The sequence below is a fragment of the Dendrobium catenatum genome, unplaced genomic scaffold (genome assembly GCF_001605985.2).
Source record: "Dendrobium catenatum unplaced genomic scaffold, ASM160598v2 fragScaff_scaffold_542, whole genome shotgun sequence".
NCBI classification, from domain to species: Eukaryota; Viridiplantae; Streptophyta; class Magnoliopsida; order Asparagales; family Orchidaceae; genus Dendrobium; species Dendrobium catenatum.
In genome coordinates this window covers 1426305-1446219 of record NW_021319004.1, presented here as the reverse complement: position 1 = coordinate 1446219, position 19915 = coordinate 1426305, and the positions used below count along the sequence as shown (strand labels likewise).

At 37.0% G+C, this 19915-nt stretch overlaps 1 protein-coding gene across 1 annotated transcript; it reads right to left on the bottom strand.

The window, feature by feature from the left end:
• Nucleotides 1-30: 30 nt before the first annotated feature.
• Nucleotides 31-19627, bottom strand: LOC110097384. Its single transcript, XM_020823742.2, has 2 exons — nt 19175-19627; nt 31-514 (listed from the first exon to the last, which is right to left on the bottom strand). The coding sequence occupies exons 1-2, from the start codon at nt 19479-19481 to the stop codon at nt 300-302; spliced, it is 522 nt and encodes a 173-aa protein (XP_020679401.1). The 5' UTR covers nt 19482-19627; the 3' UTR covers nt 31-299.
• Nucleotides 19628-19915: the final 288 nt, after the last annotated feature.

The following is a 19915-nucleotide window of genomic DNA, read 5'->3' as shown; positions in this document are numbered from 1 at the left end:
CAAGACTCTAATTACAAGTCATTTTGTCCATGAGAGAGAATTTGACTAATTTAAATGTCAACTTATTACAACAAATAGGATTATTAATACAAATAGATTGAGAATCAAACTTTCATATTCCAACAGATGCTTAATACAAAACATTCACTACTGTCCAACATCATAAACTAATTCTGTTGAAGACTTGGCAAAGAGGCAAAAACTTGTAGTTGTAGCAGAGTATTCTAACCACACAACAAACAGTTATCTGCAGGCTTTTCATAAGCTAATGTTCCAACAAAAGAGTTTTGCAGTACAAACTATTTCTTTCTCCTCTTGAAAGAAGAAGGTATGTTTACATTATTCCTTTCTATTTTGTTGATCCTTGCAAGGCATTCATTCACTCTCTTCAAGATGACGGGTGCTGTAGCTATGTTGCTCATTGCTTTCTTCCTAAGATAAACTAATTTCTCATGCTCCCTTTCACCGGCTTCGGTAAGTGGTGAATCGCCGGGTAACTCTGTCTGAGGCCCATCTGCAGGACAAAGCATGAAAGCAAATAAATTACAGATGTAGAAGCTATATTGAAAAGACAGTAATAGAAGGGCTAATCTTATGCTTCTTAAGGTAAGTTTGGAACAGTTGCAACTATTTATATAAGTTACTGCAAATATGTTATGAGAAAAACAGCTTTTTTAAAAGAAATTATTGTATTATAATTTTTTAAAGAAAAACAGCTTTTTTTCTATTTGTTATGAAAGGTTATTCCCACAGCAGAAATTTTGAAAAGAACAATAAATTGTAGCATTGCAGAGTTATAAAATAGACCCCTAAGGAAAAGAAATGTAGCAAGTAGGCTAACTAATGCAAAGATGTTATGAAACATTTGCTTGCAAGTAAAATAGAATCTGCCATTGCTGAACAGCGCCAGATTAAAAATTCCAAGAATAACGCATTCATTCACAGTAAATGAATCACAGATTTCTTTTTCATATTCCCTTTTCCTTGCACAATTCTATATGATACATAAAAAATGCTAATGATGATTCAAATTAGTGTGGAATAGCACTCTGAGGAAGTTAAAGAGTTCAACTAAACAAAAGCTGCGGCGATTCTCTTATTAGAATCCAGTTAATGCATTAAATTAGGACAGACCACTGAGCAGCTTTAGAATCTACTATGGGAATTGCACAATTAAATTTGAAATAAGTCGAAACTTGCTATTTTAGAAAAAAGTGAAAAAAATTGTCCCGATTGAGATTTTAAGCTGTTTTGAAATCACTGTGATTTTAAGCTGTTTTAGAAATCACTAGAACTAAAAAACAGTGATTTTCAATGCACAGTAAAACTATGTTTGTATGTAAAGACTCAAGCTTAAGTTGGGACAATTTTTTTACTGTTTTCTAAAACAGTTTTTTAATATAAAAAAAAAACTATGATTTCTAAAAATCATTGCAACTCACTCTACTATGACTCAATTACAGATCTAAGATTCAAAGACTGACAACAAAACAAACCAACCATTCAAGCATGTTTATTCTTCTTAGTTCTAAAAATGGAAGAATTTAAATATTATTAATTGCACCGATCAAGAGAACTATAAGAATTATAAAATATATATAAAAAAAGAATTATAAAAATGAACTCAAAAGGTAGAAAAACAAGTTTGTGCATAACAAGTCCAGATTTTTTTTTTAGCATTACATATCATGTATGGTTCCACAATATTTGAAATTTTAGAACAAAACTTTATTAGACCGGTCCTCTATGGACCAGACCCGCCAGCCCAATCCCTTGGGCCGGTCCGGTTTGTTTATAGCAGGAGGAGGCTGGCGGAAGCAAGGAGAGAGGAAAGGGTGGGGTCCACTTGATTTTCAAATGCAATCTTGGAGCCAAAAGGAGGGGAAGCAAGGGCAATTAGGTCCTTTTGTATTAATTTTGAATTGTATGCATTAAGTAGAGAGAAAAGGCTAGGGTTAGGGGCATGTGCAATTTTCTGAAAATTCTCTTGTTGTTCTCTTGTGGTTAGAGCTCTAGATTGCTATCTAGAGATTGGGAGAGTGGATCCTCCTCTCGAATAGAGGATCTCTTGTATCTTTACTGTTTTCTATTGCATCTACCATCAATATCAAGTATTTGGAGTGATCTGTCTCAATTTTTCTTACCGATTTCTCTGTTTTTCTTCTATAACCTGCTGTATTACTGCTGTAAACAGCAGTTTTGGGTGTTGTTGTCCACTGATTTGGGCTAGGAATCAAGTATTTCCTACCAAACTTTTAATACAAAAAAGAATGCCCTAAGTCAATGCAGCTCAACTAGAACATGACATTATTTGTATCTTCTGGAGTAGCTTTTTTTGTTCTGTTATTCTAGAAGAATTATTACGTCCTCCGACCGGATGCAGAGGAACATTCGGTCGTAGGCAAAATCGCGCCTATACCGAGGTGTACCGAGTTTTTTGAAAAAACTCGGTACACCTCGGTATAGGCGCGATTTTGCCTACAACCGAATGTTCCTCTGCATCCTTACACCGAACCAAATAAAAGTTCATTATTCTAAGCAAGCATGAAAAATAATAGAAGCATGATTTTAACATGCTGGTAATTAATTCCAGAGCAGTTACAAATGATCTTTTACAATCATGTTTAGGTGAAGATATCTGATTAGGTTCTTCATCTCCTCCAAAGAGGGAGAGATTACTTTGTGTGGACACCGGATGGGAGTTCCGGTACCGCTTGGTACCAAACGCGGTACCGAGCGATACCGACACTTGGTACCGCACTCGGTATCGAGTGCAATACACTTTTGGGGTAAAGTGTTGATTTTTTATTGGCCTCTGGACGACGTCCAGACTCCACACCTAATAATAAAAAATAGATGTTTCTGATGATCAAAGTTGACCTGTAGTTGAGCATAATAATCACAATGATGTGAGATCCAATTTCAACCATGTTACTAGGCAGGAAAAGTGGAAATCAACAAAGTTAATTTGCAAGATTAAGGTAGTCACGGAATTTAGACTTATCAACACCATTGCCTCCTTTATCAATGGAGTTACATCGCACAGGATGTCACCTTGCCTATCACAGAGTTATGTTTTAATTGCACTAATTGCTTCTCTATTCCATACTCTGATGATTGTTATCACATTCTAAGAGGGAGTCTTTCATCAAGATTGCATTGGGAAACACTATTAGTGTCCCATAAGAGTGTCTTAACTTATCCTTCTTTTTCCCTTTATCAATGTTAACATAATCGTCTCTATTTTCTTTTCTTTCAACTGTTGTAGTGTTGACAGGCGTCACCAGTGGCGTAGAGTGCCGTTGTTGTAGCTGCTAACTGTTGGTGAGGAAATTTCAACGCAAATAAAAGAATAATCAAGTAATCTAATTAAATGCATTGATCAATTGACTGATTTGATCTAAAGTAAGCATATTTTTTTCTATGTTCATGTGGGCTCCGAAAATTCAGCCCCGGCCTCCCCTTGTTTGCTTTTCCAGGGGAGTTTTAACATATTAAGTTATGAGATAAATTTTGGGAAGGCTTGGGTTTGTAGATAAGACACTACCTAAAGATTTTGCCCTCATTTTGCGAGGATGTTATGATCTGAGGTCTGATTTCCTATAGGCGCAAGCCCCGATAGTTAATTACCCCTCCCGATCACGAGAAAGAACTTTCGATTAAGGCTAGTCATCAATCAGAAACATAAAGATACGTGTTATCTGACATATAATAGCAGTATGAGTTTGAGAATTTGGAAAGTTGAAAATTTGGTTGGAAATTTTAATATTTAAAATTGGAAATTACACTATCTTGCGCTTAAAGCGGATGGTGGGGGAATGAATGATGGACCCAATCAATATCTCATGATTCCATCATCCCGGGCCATCATGGTCCTTGATCTACTTAGTTAGAGGAGGTATTCGACCCAACCTAACATACGGATCCTTGTCGGCAGTCATGGATTGCTTCGTCCAAGGGGACCTTGTAGACCTGGGGTGGATGTTTGTCTAAGAGAACAAATTTGAATACACCTTTAACTAACAGAGGGCTTTGTGCCCTATCGATTATATCCTATTGATTTATATCTCAAGGATTTAATACCACTAAGGAATGTATTGGCTCTAGCCATAACCATAATTTAGTGGTGCCATTTGATGGCAAAACCACTCTGTTTAGATGGCCCCAGGTCATAATTGTTTACATGCGGTGCTATTTGACGACAAAATTGCCAGTCAGAGGACATGTATCACGTCCTTACTGATAAGAGATTATTTGAGAATGAATCCTAGTGATATTTTCGACTAGTAATTAACTCCATATGAGTTGAAGTAAATTTCAATTTGTCCACCCCGACAAAAATGTTGAGGGTGGATGGATTTTGCTTTAAGTGTTTTATAGATAGATTTTAATTTTAAATATTTTAGATTTTGATGATTTTCTGGATTTTTGGATTTTCCATGGGTGTTTGAGATTTTGGGAGGCATTTGAAATGGTTGGAGGTAACCCCTCCAGTGAAATATACGTTCAACACGGCCATCATTGAGGTGACTTTGAGATCACCTGAAATTATTTGAATTTTGTGGAAGCTTTGAGACATTTGAAATGGTTGGAGTTAACCCCTCCGGTTGAGATAGACATTCAACATGACCATCATCGAAATGTTTGAGGTCATTTCCATTTGCGAATTGAACCTTGTCGACTCTACCAATTTGTCGATAGAGGATCGGGTTGTTGCTGGCTTTGCAGTATTGTTAATTAATTTGAAGACCTTAAAGGCCTTATATGAATATTAATTATAATAATAGGAAAAAACTAAATATACTATTGACATTAATAATAGGTCTAGTAACCATGAGACTAATAATTAGTATTTATTTCTTTATATATATATATATATATATCCCTTAATTTTGAGAGATCTACTTATGAAATTTTAAAAATAGGCTATGCATGTGAGTATCATTTATGGGGGGAGGATTAGTAGATGATTGGATTCTAATTATTCACTAATCACATTGTTAATTTCGCTTATTTATTGTTTAACCTTCTTTTACATGTGTATGACGCACCAGCATTTAGCCTAGATTCTCCTAGATCTAAGAACATGATGTGCTATGTTGTGTTAAATTTCTTCTTTATGTTACCCTGAGGGTTAGTCATTAACATTTGATTTAAACCTACTTAACATAACGACACCCTAAGGACAATAATTAAGAACCCGTCTAGCAAACTTAGAGAAATTCTAGGAGCTGGGATATACCTCTAATTGACATGAAACTTGACATATTTAAACATAGTGACATCCTAAACCTCTCAAAATTTTCAACCCATTAATTAACAAACTCTAATTCAACCCATTAATTAAGTCCCGATAACATCAAAAAATTCTAATAAATTCAAAAATCCAAAAATTACCCATAATATATCAAACTCTTCAGAATTCAATTCTTAATCTCAGAAAATTAAAAGCCCCTTAATTGAACTTCAATTTGAACCTTAATTTAATTTTGATTAAAAATCACTCTTTTAATTAAACTAAATTATTAAAAATTATTAAAAAAACTCCAAATTTTCCTCAAACACTTAGGAACATCTTTTCAGGCCAGCTCTGACCTTTGGGGATAATTCCAAGAAGTTTGGAGTTGATTTGAATTAAAACCCCTAAAATGCTTTTAATTAGACATTTTTAATAATTCATTAAACTTCCAAACTTCAAAAAATTATAACTAGTTCTAGAAAAATCCAAAATAGGTAAACTAAAACGCATTCAACTCTAATTAAAATCTAGCATTTATTAAAAATATTAGCTTTCCAAAAATCAACCAAAATTAAATAGTCAACTCTTCGATCAACTGTAGTTCGTTAACTAGGATCCAAAACTTCTAAAATTCATAACTTTGTGTAGAAAACTCCAAATCTAGTAAACTCAAAGTCTAATTACTCCTTATGAGGTCTAATATTTAATTAAAATATTAGAACCCTAAAGCCTATCCTATTTCTAAAAGTCATTTTTTTTACACTTTTAACATAGTGGGTAGGCTGACCCCGAACCTTCTAAAATTCTTTAATCCAACTTAAATTTCAGATAACACTACACTAAGCATTAAAACTAACCAACCAACTAAATTAATTGAAACTGACCCTAAGAAATTAATACTTAAATTTTAAACTAAAAAATCCCTTTTTGACATTCAACAAATCATATCATAAACAACTTGAACTAATTACCTAATATATGACACATCCAGAACCACACATCCTACTACACACACATATAATTGCTTGCTAGAGCACTGCTTCTAGTTCTAAGTTAGGCTAGTGTTTTTTTTTTCTATTTTTGTGATGTGACACTCTACATATAGCACATGTGCTGGTTGTTTTGACTTGCTATGATTGTTACTTTGATGATGAGCCATGCCTTTTTTATATTATCTTCATGATGTGTTGTGCGAAAGATTACCCATAGGTTAGAGGCGATCTTGATACTGACGATATTTTCTGCAGATGGTCATGCTCATGCAGCGCTAATAAAGAGGGCTAAAATAATAAATAAATCATATAATTGCTTGCTACAAGTGCTTCAGCCGCTTAATCCCCAAATAAATAAGATAATAACCAAGTGTGGCTGGCATGAGTACTTTGCTTTTCATATATAACTGTTTGGAATATTTTTATATTAACTATTTAGGATAAACATACAGAAGAGTCTAAATCATCTTTTTTTAATAATGTAATATATATTTGATGTAACTGAGTTGTGAAAGTCTTTAAAAAGGAGGTATTTCAAATATAAGGGATCCAAAGGAAAAAAGAAAGGCCCTTCAAAGGGAATTTCTTTTTCATTTGTGTATCATTCTAAAGGACAAATCCTATGAAGATCGAAGAAAGACGATCGGGAGAAGGACTCGAAGATGAAATGCCTTGGGTTTAAGACTTGCGTGATTCAGTAGGATTAGAATCCAGGTTATTGTCGGTGGAGCTTGACCACCATTACTTTTCTGCAACCCCTTAGTTATACTTATATGACACTTTGTGGGCTCCGAAAATTCGGCCCCGGCCTCCCCGCCGCGCTGTTCTCTTTTTATTCGGCGAGGGGAGTTTTAACGGAATAAGTTCCGGGGTAAATTTTGGAAGGCAGATGGGTTTGTAGATAAGACACTACCCAGAGATTTCGCCCTCATTTTGCGAGGACTTTATGATCTGAGTTCTGGTTTCCTATAGGCGCAAGCCCCTATAGTTAATTACCCCTCCCGATCACGAGAGAGAATTTTCGATTAAGGCTAGTCGTCGATCAGATACGCAGAATATACGTGGTATCTGGCATATAGTAGCAGCATGAATTTGGGATTTGAAAATTGGAAATGGATTTGGAATTTGGGAGATTTCAGATGTTTGGAATTTGGGTTAGGATATTTGATAAATTTGATATTTAAAAATAGAAATTTCACCATCGTGCACTTAAAGCGGATGGTGAGGGAATGGATGATAGACCCGATCAAGATCCCATAATTCCGTCATCCCGGGCCATCGTGGTCCCTGGTCTACTTAGTCAGAGGAGGTAATCGACCTAACCTGACAGAAGGATCTTTGTCGGCAGCCATGGGTTGCTTCGTCCAAGGGGACCTTGTAGACCGGGGTTGAATGTTTGTCTAAGGGGACAAATTTGAATCTACCTTAGCTAACAGAGGGCTTCGTGTCCTATCGATCATATCCTATTGATTCATATCTCAAGGATTTGATGCCAATAAGGAGCGTAACGGCGCTGGCCATAACCCGTATTTCGTGGTTCTATTTGGCGGCAAAATCACTCGGTTCAGAGGGCCCCGGGTCATAACCGTTTATCCTGCGGTGCCATTTGGCGGCAGACCGCCGGTTAAAGGACACGTACCACGTCCTTACTGGCAGGAGATTGTTTTGAGAATGGATCCTAGTGATATTTTCGACTAGGCATTTCGCTCTTTGTGAGCTGAAGTAGTTTTTAATTTATCCACCCCGACAAACTATTGCGGAGTATGGATGGATTTTGCTTTAAGCATTGATGGATTTATTTCAAATTTAAATATCTTGAAATTTGGGATTTTCTGGAGTTTTGGATTTTGTATGGACTTTGGGAGACATTTGAAAATATTTGGGAACCCCTCCGGTTGAGATCTGCATTCAACACGGCCATCATCGGGGTGTTTGGGGTCATTTCCCATTATTTAATTGGACCTTGTCGACTCTGTCTGGCTGTCAACAGAGTATCAGGTTTCGTAGGCTTTATGCCCTTATTAGTGAATTCATATTGTTGTAGGCCTTGAAAGCCGAATATGAATGCACAAAAATAAATATTCCGGTCAACTCCGTAACCGCATATTTATTCGATATCTCGAACCCTGTCTACTCCTATTTCTCTATTTAGGAGGATCGGGTTTCGTAGGCTTCATGCCTTTTGTTTAGTGAATTCTTTTGATTGTAGGCCTGGAATGCCTAATACGAATGTATTGAAACAAATACACTAGTCGCCACAGCCGTGTATTCGTTTAAAGGTTCGAACCCTGTCGACTTCTATTGATCCGTATAGAAGGGTCGGGTTCGAACTAGAATTCACTTATCGACCAGCGCAGCATCCCTAGGCGTCACGTGTGTACCAATAACACGCTCGTCGGGGCCCATGCGGATGGTTTTTATATTGATTTAGACGTACCCCATTGTGTACCTATGTGTATACAAATTATAGTGCATGTGCATGGGTACTTTAAAATATTTGTAGTTGTGTAGATAACTATCGTTTGAATGCACACAACTTTTCATTTGAAAGCTTATACACGCCTTCTATCCGCTAATACGAGTGTTGCGGATCCGGTGGCGTACATCTTGATATTGACTCCCCCTTTCTCATTCACCGGGATAGGATTTTCTAGATTTTGGAGTCAAAGACTGCTGATTTGGAAAAAACTCCTTTCAGAATCTTCGGTGTAACGGACTCATTATTTTTGGTGTTTGTAGACACCAGAACTGTTTTCTTCTAAATTATAGAACTAGGAAGAGACTTTGGAACACCAGGAAGTTTGGTTCTAATTTGTTCAAACTTTCTTTCCCTTCTGACAGGAAGTGTACTTTTTGTACATCAAGTCGCCCTTGTACCCGAAATACTTGAAGATCTTGACCACCAATGTCGTAGGTGATATCTGTACTTGTGTCTACAGTGATATGTTATTCTAAAATACTGTTGTTATCCACAAGTATTCGTATGCATTTGTAGGGGACCACTGTATCCACTACGAGCTACTAGAAAATGTTTGTAAGAGATTCATTCTTTCTGCATCATATCCACCCTTTCACCAATCTCGGGTGGTTGTTGTACTTGTTTGACCTCGTAGGGATCGTCGCAGGAGATACTTGTACTTGTGCCCACAGTGGTTCGATGGGCTTACGATATGCCCACTGTTGTTATCCACAAGTATTCATTTGCTGGAGATCTGTTGTATCCGCTACGACCTCCTAGTAGTATTCGTAGGAGAGCCCTTGCTTTTGCATTGAAACCACCTTTCACCAATCTCAAGTGGTGTTATATTTGCATTTGTTTGTAGGTTGTAGGTTGAATGTGTAGGAGCCTTCTACTGTAGATTACAGGCATTTGCATTTGTCGTGTGTCATACACTGAATACATCCATAGGAGGTGTTGTAATTTGATTGGTGTTGAGTCTGTCTCAAGTATGAACCCTTCCATGCCCAGTTCGAATCAGCTTCGTGAGCTCAGTGTGCAAGGTTATTTCTATGCCTCTTACAATCCAACTCAAGTACTCTCTTGAATTCAAATTGCTCAAGCCGTTAATGTCCGAGTCAGGAGTACAAGTTCAAGTCTTTGGCTCAGTTTAACATTATTCAATTAGGCTTGATTTAGTGTTGATGTTGTGTTCGTGCCGTAGTCCTTTGAATTCGTTCAAGCTTTGAATCTGGGTAAAGTTCAACTTCATACTTGAATTGATTTGAATTTGGTTCTGATTTGATTTGAATTTGGTTCTGATTTGATTTCATTCTTATTTGGATTTTGATCTTTAGAAATCATTTATGTTTTGTTCAGGTCCTCTGCTCGTGTTCAATCAAGTTCGACGGTCCACAAGTCTACTGTTCATGTTCATGTTCATGTTCCAAAAGTTCACTGCTCTTTCTCATTTGGTCCAAAATTTTTGTTCTTTTGAGTTCAAAACAGGTCCAAGTGTAGTAACATTTCACCCGAAATTTCGGCAGCCTCCCGGCGTCTCCCCCGTTTAGGGGAAAACTACGAGAAAATTGGGCCTCCCACCACGCGCAATAAAGGCGGTGCAATGGTAGGCGCCCTCTTTCAAAGGACATCTGCGTCCGTAACTTTCTACCCAACCCATGCCAACAAAGACGTGCATGGCGGTCTTTTGACGGTACCTGTTACAAGAAGAAGAGCAGTTTCTTCTCCCCCGCCGGGGGTACTTATAATTATTCGGCCGCGCAAGAAAAGGTTTAACACCAGCTTCGCCTGGCCTCCACCGTGTGCGTCGAACTCTTTCCCCTCACCACGCTCACCTAAAGGCGTGCTTTAGGTGGTTTTGCCCGGCTCGGCCGCGCATGTCGAAGCAGGGAGGGCGAGGGTCGCTCGTTACCTTGTCGTAGGGTCGCGTAGTACCCCTCCACCTACGCTCATAAAGGCGTGAATAGGTGGACCACCGACTCCGACACGCAGGCCGAGGTAAGAGAGCGAAAATAGGCGACTGTCCGCCTCGCGTAGGCGTCGGACGGATTCCTCCTCACCAACGCTCAACAAAGGCGTGCTTAGGTGGCTAGTACCGGCCGTCGTCACAGCCGAGGAGGAGCCTGAGTTAGAAATTATATCTTTCGGGCCGGTGGACGCGGTCGTTGATGAAGGCTCGGGAACCGACGGAAGAGGGTTTTGCAAAACCTATTATTAATTCTTTATTATAATTTACATTAATTATAATAATAATTAAGTAATTATTATTAATAATTAATCACTAATTACCAAATAATTATAATTAATAAATTAATTATAATTATAATTAATCATTAATTAATAATTATAAGAAATCATAATTAGATAATTAATTATTATTATAATTAAATAATTATTAAACATAATTAATAAAAATTATAATAAATAACAAATAAATAATATTATATAAAAAAAAAATTTTTTCACCCTCTCTTCCTCTCTAGATCGGAACGCACGGGAGGGAGAAAGTTATCTTCACGGCGAGTGAGCTCCTGCTCTCGGCTCCAATTAAAATGTCGTAACTTCCTGTTCGACAGGAAGGGAAAGTCGGTCTAGGAGCAAAGTCGGACCACCGCGAAGGAGTCGAGGCCGAACAACAACAGAGCCGGAGAAGCAAGCTCTGCTTCTTGCCTCCGATCGAAATGTTGGCACTTCCGGTCCGATAGGCAGGGAATGCCGTCAAACGAACAAAGTCGAACAGCATAGAGGGGTCGAAGAAGCACGCCGGAAGGGAGAAAGGTACTTTCACGGCAGGCGAGCTCCTGTTCCACTTCCGATCAAATTGTCGTAACTTCCGTTTAGATAGAAGGGAATGTCGTCGATCAGGCGGGGTCAGCTGCTGGGCTCGGGATTGAGGGGAGAAGGTCGGAGAGGAGCCATCGGAGAGGGATCGAGCGTGAGGGAGCGTGAACGATCGTTCACAGAGGCCTTCGGCCTCGTTCCCTTCGTCTCTTTTTAACGACACGCTCGAGTCGTGCTCGTGACGTGGGGAGAAGTGACGCGATGTGTGGCCTCGTCGTGTGAAGAGCGGCGGCGACGTGCATAGGTCGTGCGACGTGGGAGAGCAGTGAGTAGGTTTTGATTTGATTTTTTTTTCACTCGATACAGGTCAACACACTTACCATGAACTTTCTTTTTACTCTTGTGGTTTTATTTATATTAATGTGTTTATTTTGTTTGCGCCGTAAAAATTGTCAGCTTTTTTTAGATTTCTTTCTTGCATGTGTGTGCGTCTGATTTCGATAGGCTCTTTAGGAATAAAATATTTTCTACTTATAATTAAAATTTTAATATTTTAGGAATTAAATAACATAGAAACTTAACGATATAGGGAATAGCCGAAATTGTCCAAAGTCGCATGCATATTAATACATTTTCTCTCTGTTTGCTTTAAGACACTTTCCCACCTGTGGGTAGAGTCCAGATAATCCGACATATGATGATGAAGTGCTGGATCTAGGGAAATTAGTCTTTTCTAAAAAATTATTTTTATAAGCCTTTTTTAAATTTCATGCATTCATAATTTGGAGACTTTAACCAACATACATTACATTTGAAATTAATTAAATCAAAATTTTAATTGTATTAGTTCTAAAAGCATTCTACCCTACATAAGTACAAGGTCACTTAGGAAACCCTCTAGATACCAACCTTAATTTTTAAAAATTGAGCTACCCGCCCATCTTTCATAAAGACCGGATATGGATTTTATACGACTAGGTGGTTAACTGGCTTTCTTTTTCAGACAGAATATAAGTCCATAATGCATTAGCTAGGACACAGGTATTAGTATTGTGTATAGAATACTAAACTAATTATAGATTTCGGATTCAAGGCTACTACTATTGGTGTTTCATAGTATGCCTTATCGGTGGGTAAATCTTCTATCCTTCAAGGGCTATAAATCTTGCTTATCTGCATCACCTGGATGACATCACCTCCATCTTTCTCTCTTGTATGCATCGAGTGTATTGTTTATTTCTTTTCTCCAGTTTCTTTAAGTAGGAACTTCCTAGTATCCTCCCTATGTATCAATCACATCTGAGATGATAATATAGAATCTTTAATCGAGAGTTTTCTTAGGCACTAGCCTAAGATGTAATTAACCACGGGGGCTTGTGCCCGTGAGAAGCCGAATCCCACATCAAATAAATCACATTCGAGCTGATGTATCATGTGGGGGAAACCCCGTAACTCTGATCAAGTTGTGCATATTATTACCCATCAAAGTGCGTAGGCGAGAGCCACTATCCTTAATTGTTAATCGTATGTACAATCTAATATGTCCTCTCATTGGCCCGCTTGCAAAGAGCACAAAGGCCTGTGATCGTTTCGTCCTTCGGCATGATGCGGTTGTACCCTATGCGCTCTGTCCCCTGCATGGTGGTATTCCCTTTCAGAGGTCCACACACATGCCATTAATCTATATTTGATCCATCAAATATGTTGAAATCAACATAATATGAATGTATGACAGAAGCCGATACTTTAATAGTATTATATATAAACAAAAATCATCATACCTTTCTGATTATATAAAATTTATTAAGGCTTTTTTTGTAATTATATAAGTGCCTTGTATATTACTAACATCTTACTATTTTATTTTTTTTGTAACACCTAGATGGGAAACCAAAAAGAAGGATACACGTCTGTAATATGGGACATTGATACTACTTTAATATATTATGATATATGTATAAGAAAAATAGGATTGAAGAATAGACCAACTACACATTTTACTAAGGAAGACTAGAAAAACCTATTTAAACATTTTAATGAACGCATAAGATGAACATATGATCGAACTCAGCTAAAAAATAAGTTGAACCAATTAAAGAAGGATTGGAAACTATGGAAAGATTTGATGTGAGGCGAGACTAAAATTAGATGGAATCCAATAAAAAATAAATAAATGCTTCTAATGATTGGTGGAATAAAAAATTACAGGTGTCTCTCTAGTTCTAAATCATTCACTTCATTTTTTAAATTCAAATCAACTCAGAAGTAACATAACACATGATTTCTAATTAATAATTTATTGTACTTTAGATTATGTCAAATGCGAAGAAGTTGCGTTACAATGGAATAATACCAGAGTTAGAAGAAAAGTTAGATCTTATGTTCAGTAGTATTATTGAAACTAGGGCTAATGTTTGGATTCCAAGTTCTGATGTACTTCCATCAGAAGTAATTGACAATCATACAACCTCATCTAACGAAGAGTACACTCAAGACGAATAAACACATCTTCAACATATTACTACAAATAACCATACAGGCAACTACGATTCACAGGATCGTAACAAAGTGTTAGATAATTGCATAGAAAGAAAAGAGTAAGAACTCCTAAGTCGGGGATAAGACAACTTTTTCTTCTACGCAATAATCTGTCACTTTATTATGATATCTATGAATCGTAGTTGCTTGTAGGGTCATTTATAATAACATGTGGACGATGTGTTTGTTCGTCTAGAGTGTACTCTTTGTCAGATGAGATTGTAAAATCGTGAATTAATTATGAGGGAAGTAAATCCAAACATTAGCTCCAGTTGCAACAATATGACTAAACATAAAATTTAACTTCTCTTCCAATTCTGATATTATTCCATTGTAATGAAACTTCTTCGCATTTGGCATAACCTAAAGTACAATAAATGATTAATTAGAAATCATGTGTTATGTTACTGCTGAGTTGATTTAAATTTAAAAGATGAAGTGAATGATTTAGAATTAGAGAGATATCTCTAATTTTTCATTCCACCAATCATTAGAAGTATCTATAGTTTTTTTATTAGATTCCATCCAATTCTGATCTCGCCTCGCATCAAATCTTTTCATAGTTTCTAATTCTTCTTTAATTGGTCCCACTTATTTTTTAGCTGAGTTCGAACATATGTTCTTCCTCATTAAAATGTTTAAGTAGGTTTTTCCAGCCTTAGTAAAATATGTAGTTGGTCTATTCCCTAATACCATTTCTTTTATACATATATCACAATATATTAAAATAGTATCAATGCCCCACATTACAGTTGTGCATCCTTTTTTTTAGTTTTCCATATATATGTTACAAAAAATAATAATAATAATATAGTAAGATGTTAGTAATATACGAGGCACTTATATAATTACAGAAAAAATAGCATAATAAATTTTATATAATCAGAAAGGTATGACGATTTTTGTTTATGAATAATCATGTTAAAGTATCAGCTTCTATCAGACATTTATATTGTGCCGCTTTCAACATATTTCATGGATCAAATACAAATTAACAACATGTACAACAGTAGAAGAACCTCTTAAAAGATACATGCATACCAAATTGAATGAAACTCTTTATGATTTTTTAGATGTTTTTAATGATATGTTGTGTAAGTTGTGATTTGGGTTCATTAGCAGCAGGACAAACCAAAAAAGTCACAAATTGGCAATGAAGAAGAAGAAGGAGAAGCATAAAATACCTAGGGCACAATATAAGGAACAACTGAAGCAAGTTAAGTGGATATAGTTACCGATCAGATGGATGTTGAATATGCTTTTGTGAGGAACAGTGGGGATGTTAGATGGCAGCTGGGAGGTCGGGTCGACGGTTGGGAAAAGCACAGGCTGACGGTGCTTGGACGAGCTGGCGTCGGGACGGACTTGGGTGAACAAATCGACATCATGTCCGACCCGACGCTAGGGTGGTTGTTGGCTGTCATGGTCAACTCGCAGGAGAGGAGCAGAGTTCAGACCTAGTATGCAAAATAGAGGAGATGCTGGAGACCTGCGAATGGAGCAAACTCAAAAATAACGAAGGTTATTTGTCGTGCGTGATGCTGAAGAAGAAGAAGGCCGGTAAGGTGTGTGTCATCGTGTGATCGTGATGAGTATTTTGGAAATTTGTCATTTGAAACTCTGATTCGTAACCAAATAAGCATATACGAAATAAATTTTCTAACCATCGAAATATGAGGTTTACTAAAACGGAATTATGAATAAGTTGTAATTCCAAACAGTTAACAAAAACTGATGTCGGCTTATACAAATGGAAAACGGAGAAATTCAGTATAATCAAATGAACCCTTTATAATTTAATCTGAGGCTTATGCCTCATTTCATAGAAATATATATCACTTCAATACCCAATTGCACAATTTCAAATTTTAGCTTGAAGATGATTCTATTTTAGAGTTTATTATATTCATATAACATGATGTTTATGCAACCTTTATTGAGCATTTAGCATGCATCACATGGTGTTATTTATGACTTAGCAATACGTGTTACCTATAGAGCTTTCTCATCAAAGTTATTCATGTTGTTTGTGACTCCAACTCATCTTATAAATTATTTACCAATCAAACTAATGTGGAGAGGGACTTTTTTATGTTAGTACCGTTTATTCAAAGATCTTAGTTAAGGGCAACAAAAATTGTTAAAAGATACAAAAAAATTCAAGCTGAAAAAATCGTGCGCACTCAGTTACATTTAAATAGAGCTCAAATTACTATTGGCTTTTGATTTGGTGTTATTAATCGATTTGATTTGATTAAGGTTTAAGGTTTTTGAAAATGATTGAAACCAAACACACTAAGCTATCCATGATGTATCTACCCATCAAATTGAAAACAAAATAAAAGATTGATCTCACACCTCATGATTAATGAGCTTAATAAACTCCATTTTTTTTTTTAATTATGGTCATAGTGTGAACCAAACTAAAACAAAATATATTGATTAAAACCACCTTAGACCAAATCAATCCAAGTCAAAACTTAAACTTTAGTTTCCAACTCTAAGCCAAATGGTGAAGTGAATGGAATCATTTGGTTCACTGTTTACCCTCGGTTGATGTAATTATAGATTAAACTTTATTATGTGTTCAGCTTGATTGAATTGCTAATAGTTGTTGAAAATGAATCAAATTATATTAGGTCCACCAATTGGGTACTCTAGTTTGTTTGCTTGTTTATTACTTGATATGTTCTGTTTGATTTCTATATTTTTGTGTATGCATATGCACAAAACACATAAAAGCATTCATTCACCATAAATTTATGTAGTATATGTATATTTACAAAATATAATTAAACTTTTATCAAGCCAAACACAATTGGAATAGAAATAAGATTGCAAAACAAATCAATTTCAAGATAATTATCAAACTAAAAATTAATTACGAACCACCTGTAGTATTCTATCAATCCTAAGAATCCCCTCAGCTCCTTCAAATTCTTAGGTAATGATCATCTCAACATAGCCTCAATTTTTTATTGATCAGCTATCACCCCCTCTTTGGACACAATATGACCCAAATACACCACACTGGTTTGGCAAAAAAATAATTCTTCATGTTGGCTCTCAACTGATGTTCCGCAGCACCCCTAACACCCTCCTCAAGTGCTCCCAATGTTCCTCCTATGTCTTGCTATAAACTAGGATGCCATCAAAGAACACCAAAACAAATCGCCTAAGATAAGGCCAAAAGACCTTGTCCATGAGTGACTGGAATGTCGTTGGAGCGTTAGGGAGGCCAAAAAACACCACCAGGAACTCATAATGCCCCTCGTGAGTCCTAAAAGCAGTTTTTGGCACATCTTACTTCTTCATTCTGATCTGATGATATCCTGATTTCATATCTATCTTGGTGAACATTATTGCTTCACTGAGTTCATCCAACAGTTCATCAATCACTAATACAGGAAACTTATCTAGCACAGTTTTCTTGTTGATCGCCCTGTAGTCCACACAAAACCTCTAGCTGGCATCTTTTTTCTTCACCGGTAACACTGGACTAAAAAAAGGATTGATATTGGGTCTAATAATTCCTGCCTACTACATCTCTCTATTCAACTTCTCAATCTCATCATTATGAAATTGAGAATATCTGTAGGGCCTAACGCTGATGGGTGACACACCTTCCCTCAAGATGATAGCGTGCTCCTTCTCCCTAGGTGGAGGCAATCCATGAGGCGATTTAAATACCTCCTAGAATTGCTGGATCAATGTCTGTATGGAGAGACATATGTCACCTCCCTCCTCCAATTTAACTCCATCCAATCTGTAGCTCCACCAAATAGCCTTCCCCTACTTCTTGGATATTCCTCACCATGGTTTTGAGTGATACCATGGCTTTGGATAGCCCTGCATCTCCTCTTATCAACACCTTTCTTACATCCACACTAAGCTCCATCGTGAGTGCTCCCCAATTGACCTTGGTGTCCGCCAAGGTCTGCAGACACTTCATCATCATGACGACAATTATACTTCCTAACTCCATTAGGAGAAATTCCTCCCTCACCTGAATCCCCTGGATGGTCAACACCACTCCTCTATAGATCATCTGGCCTTTCTCCACCTTTCTTGTACCCATCATCGCCCCATAATAATCAATGTCCACCAATTTCACTCTCAGTTAGTTGACAGCCTAAGTGGAAATGAAATTGTGGGTAGCCCCACTGTTAATTAGAACCACTACCTCTTTGTCCCCTATCTCCCCTTTCACCTATATGGTATGATTCGTGGTGAATCCTACCACCGAATTCAGGAAAACCTATGTCAGATCCAAATGCATTTTCTCCTCTATCTCCTCCTCTACTTTCCCCTCGCCTCCCTCTTCAGTTTTCTCGTCATCACAGATGATGAGAAACTGAAGAGTTTAGTCCCTACCCCTATGCCCTAGAGTATACCTCTCATCACACCTGAAACACAACCCATTTGCCCTCTTCTACTGCATCTCCTTTTCCGTCAGCCTCTTGAAATTTCCCCCGCTCCCTCCTACTGTCTTCTCCTTGGTGGTTTCACGAAATCCTCCAATTGCAGGACCCTTAGGTGCTAAGTGGGTGGTCGTCATCCAGTATATGCCTCCTGAGCTACTGATATTGCAGAGTAAACCCGGCTCTAAATCAACATAAGCGGGTTATCACAATACATAACCAGTCAAGGGGAGTTCGGATGCAAGATTTAGCCAGCGTTTAGGCTAACTGATGCAATTTTTTTTTTTTTTAAATCAACAAAAATTTTACTGTCTCTTTAAATCCAGTAATCCTCCCATTCTAAGCAAATCCTATATTTATTACATTCTGAGGAAAATAGGATCTAAGATATTTACATTTATTTTTACTCAGTGTGCATGTTCGTCTTCTGCATTTAAAACTTAAATTTTGAAAATATCTATCAAACAGTTCACTATAATTTAATCAGAATTAACAATTATCATGCCAAATAGTTTTCAACATTTAACACTTCCACTTCCAGGATTTGTTAAATCTAATTACAAGATTTACCAAATGCTGCCCGTAGCCAAACAGCCCCTTGACATAACTAGCATGTAATTCGCTTCAACGTAAATTCAGGAGTTAAAAAATTCACAAACTGAGAAAAAAAAAAAAAAAAAAAAAAAAAAAAAAAAAAAAACTGAAAGCACCCAATTCTTAGCAATAGAAAGATTGAGGAACGAACCAATCACAGAATGGGGCCTACTCTCACTTCCGGTATTCTGAGAAGCAGCGGATGCGAGCACCAAAGAAAGCTTTGGCCTCAGCAAGGCGAGACTAGCGGAAGAGACGATGTCACCAAGGCGTTCCGGGATGGAACTCCGAAAATCGACGATCTTTTGAGCCATCTCCTTCACCTCCCTCTCAAGAGCCTCGATCTGCATCTCATCCTCATCCTCATCCTTATTTGCCACATCTTTGCCGCTCTCCACCTCCAAACTTGACCTCTTAGCCAGATTTGTTAGGGTTTCTTTCAGCTCGTGGGTCGCCATTTAAATTTTAAACCCCTCCTCCACGGAGAGAGAGAGCGCGCGCGCCTGCTTAGGATTCTCGAAATTTTTTGCAGGCTTCGTTAGTCCAAATCCATATACGATGTCCGCGAAAATAAATACTTGACATTTGAACATGCGAGAAATCGATTAGGACACATAACTATCACTTGTGAGCCATGGCCTTATTCACATTAACAGTTAAAATGCATCACTTTAATCTTGGTTGGAAATTTTTACTATCAATATAAGATTTTATCCAAATTTAATGCATATTTATCTTAATTGAATGCAAAATTTTCAAAAAAATTACCAATTAAATAGTTTGAGCGTCTTCCTAATAATTTTAATGGTCACTTCAAGGTTGTAAATTTTTTTGGTGACTTTTGAGCCTCAAATTCATGCAAACATCACATACTTAAACTTTAAATTTAAAA

What these genes read in the sequence shown, in the direction of transcription:
- LOC110097384 (XM_020823742.2), bottom strand. Translation starts at nt 19,481, where the DNA reads ATGGCGACCCACGAGCTGAAAGAAACCCTAACAAATCTGGCTAAGAGG. An exon ending in TAGGCCCCATTCTGTGATTG is followed by an intron (nt 515 to 19,174) that starts GTTCGTTCCTCA and finishes TTTGTCCTGCAG; the next exon opens with ATGGGCCTCAGACAGAGTTA.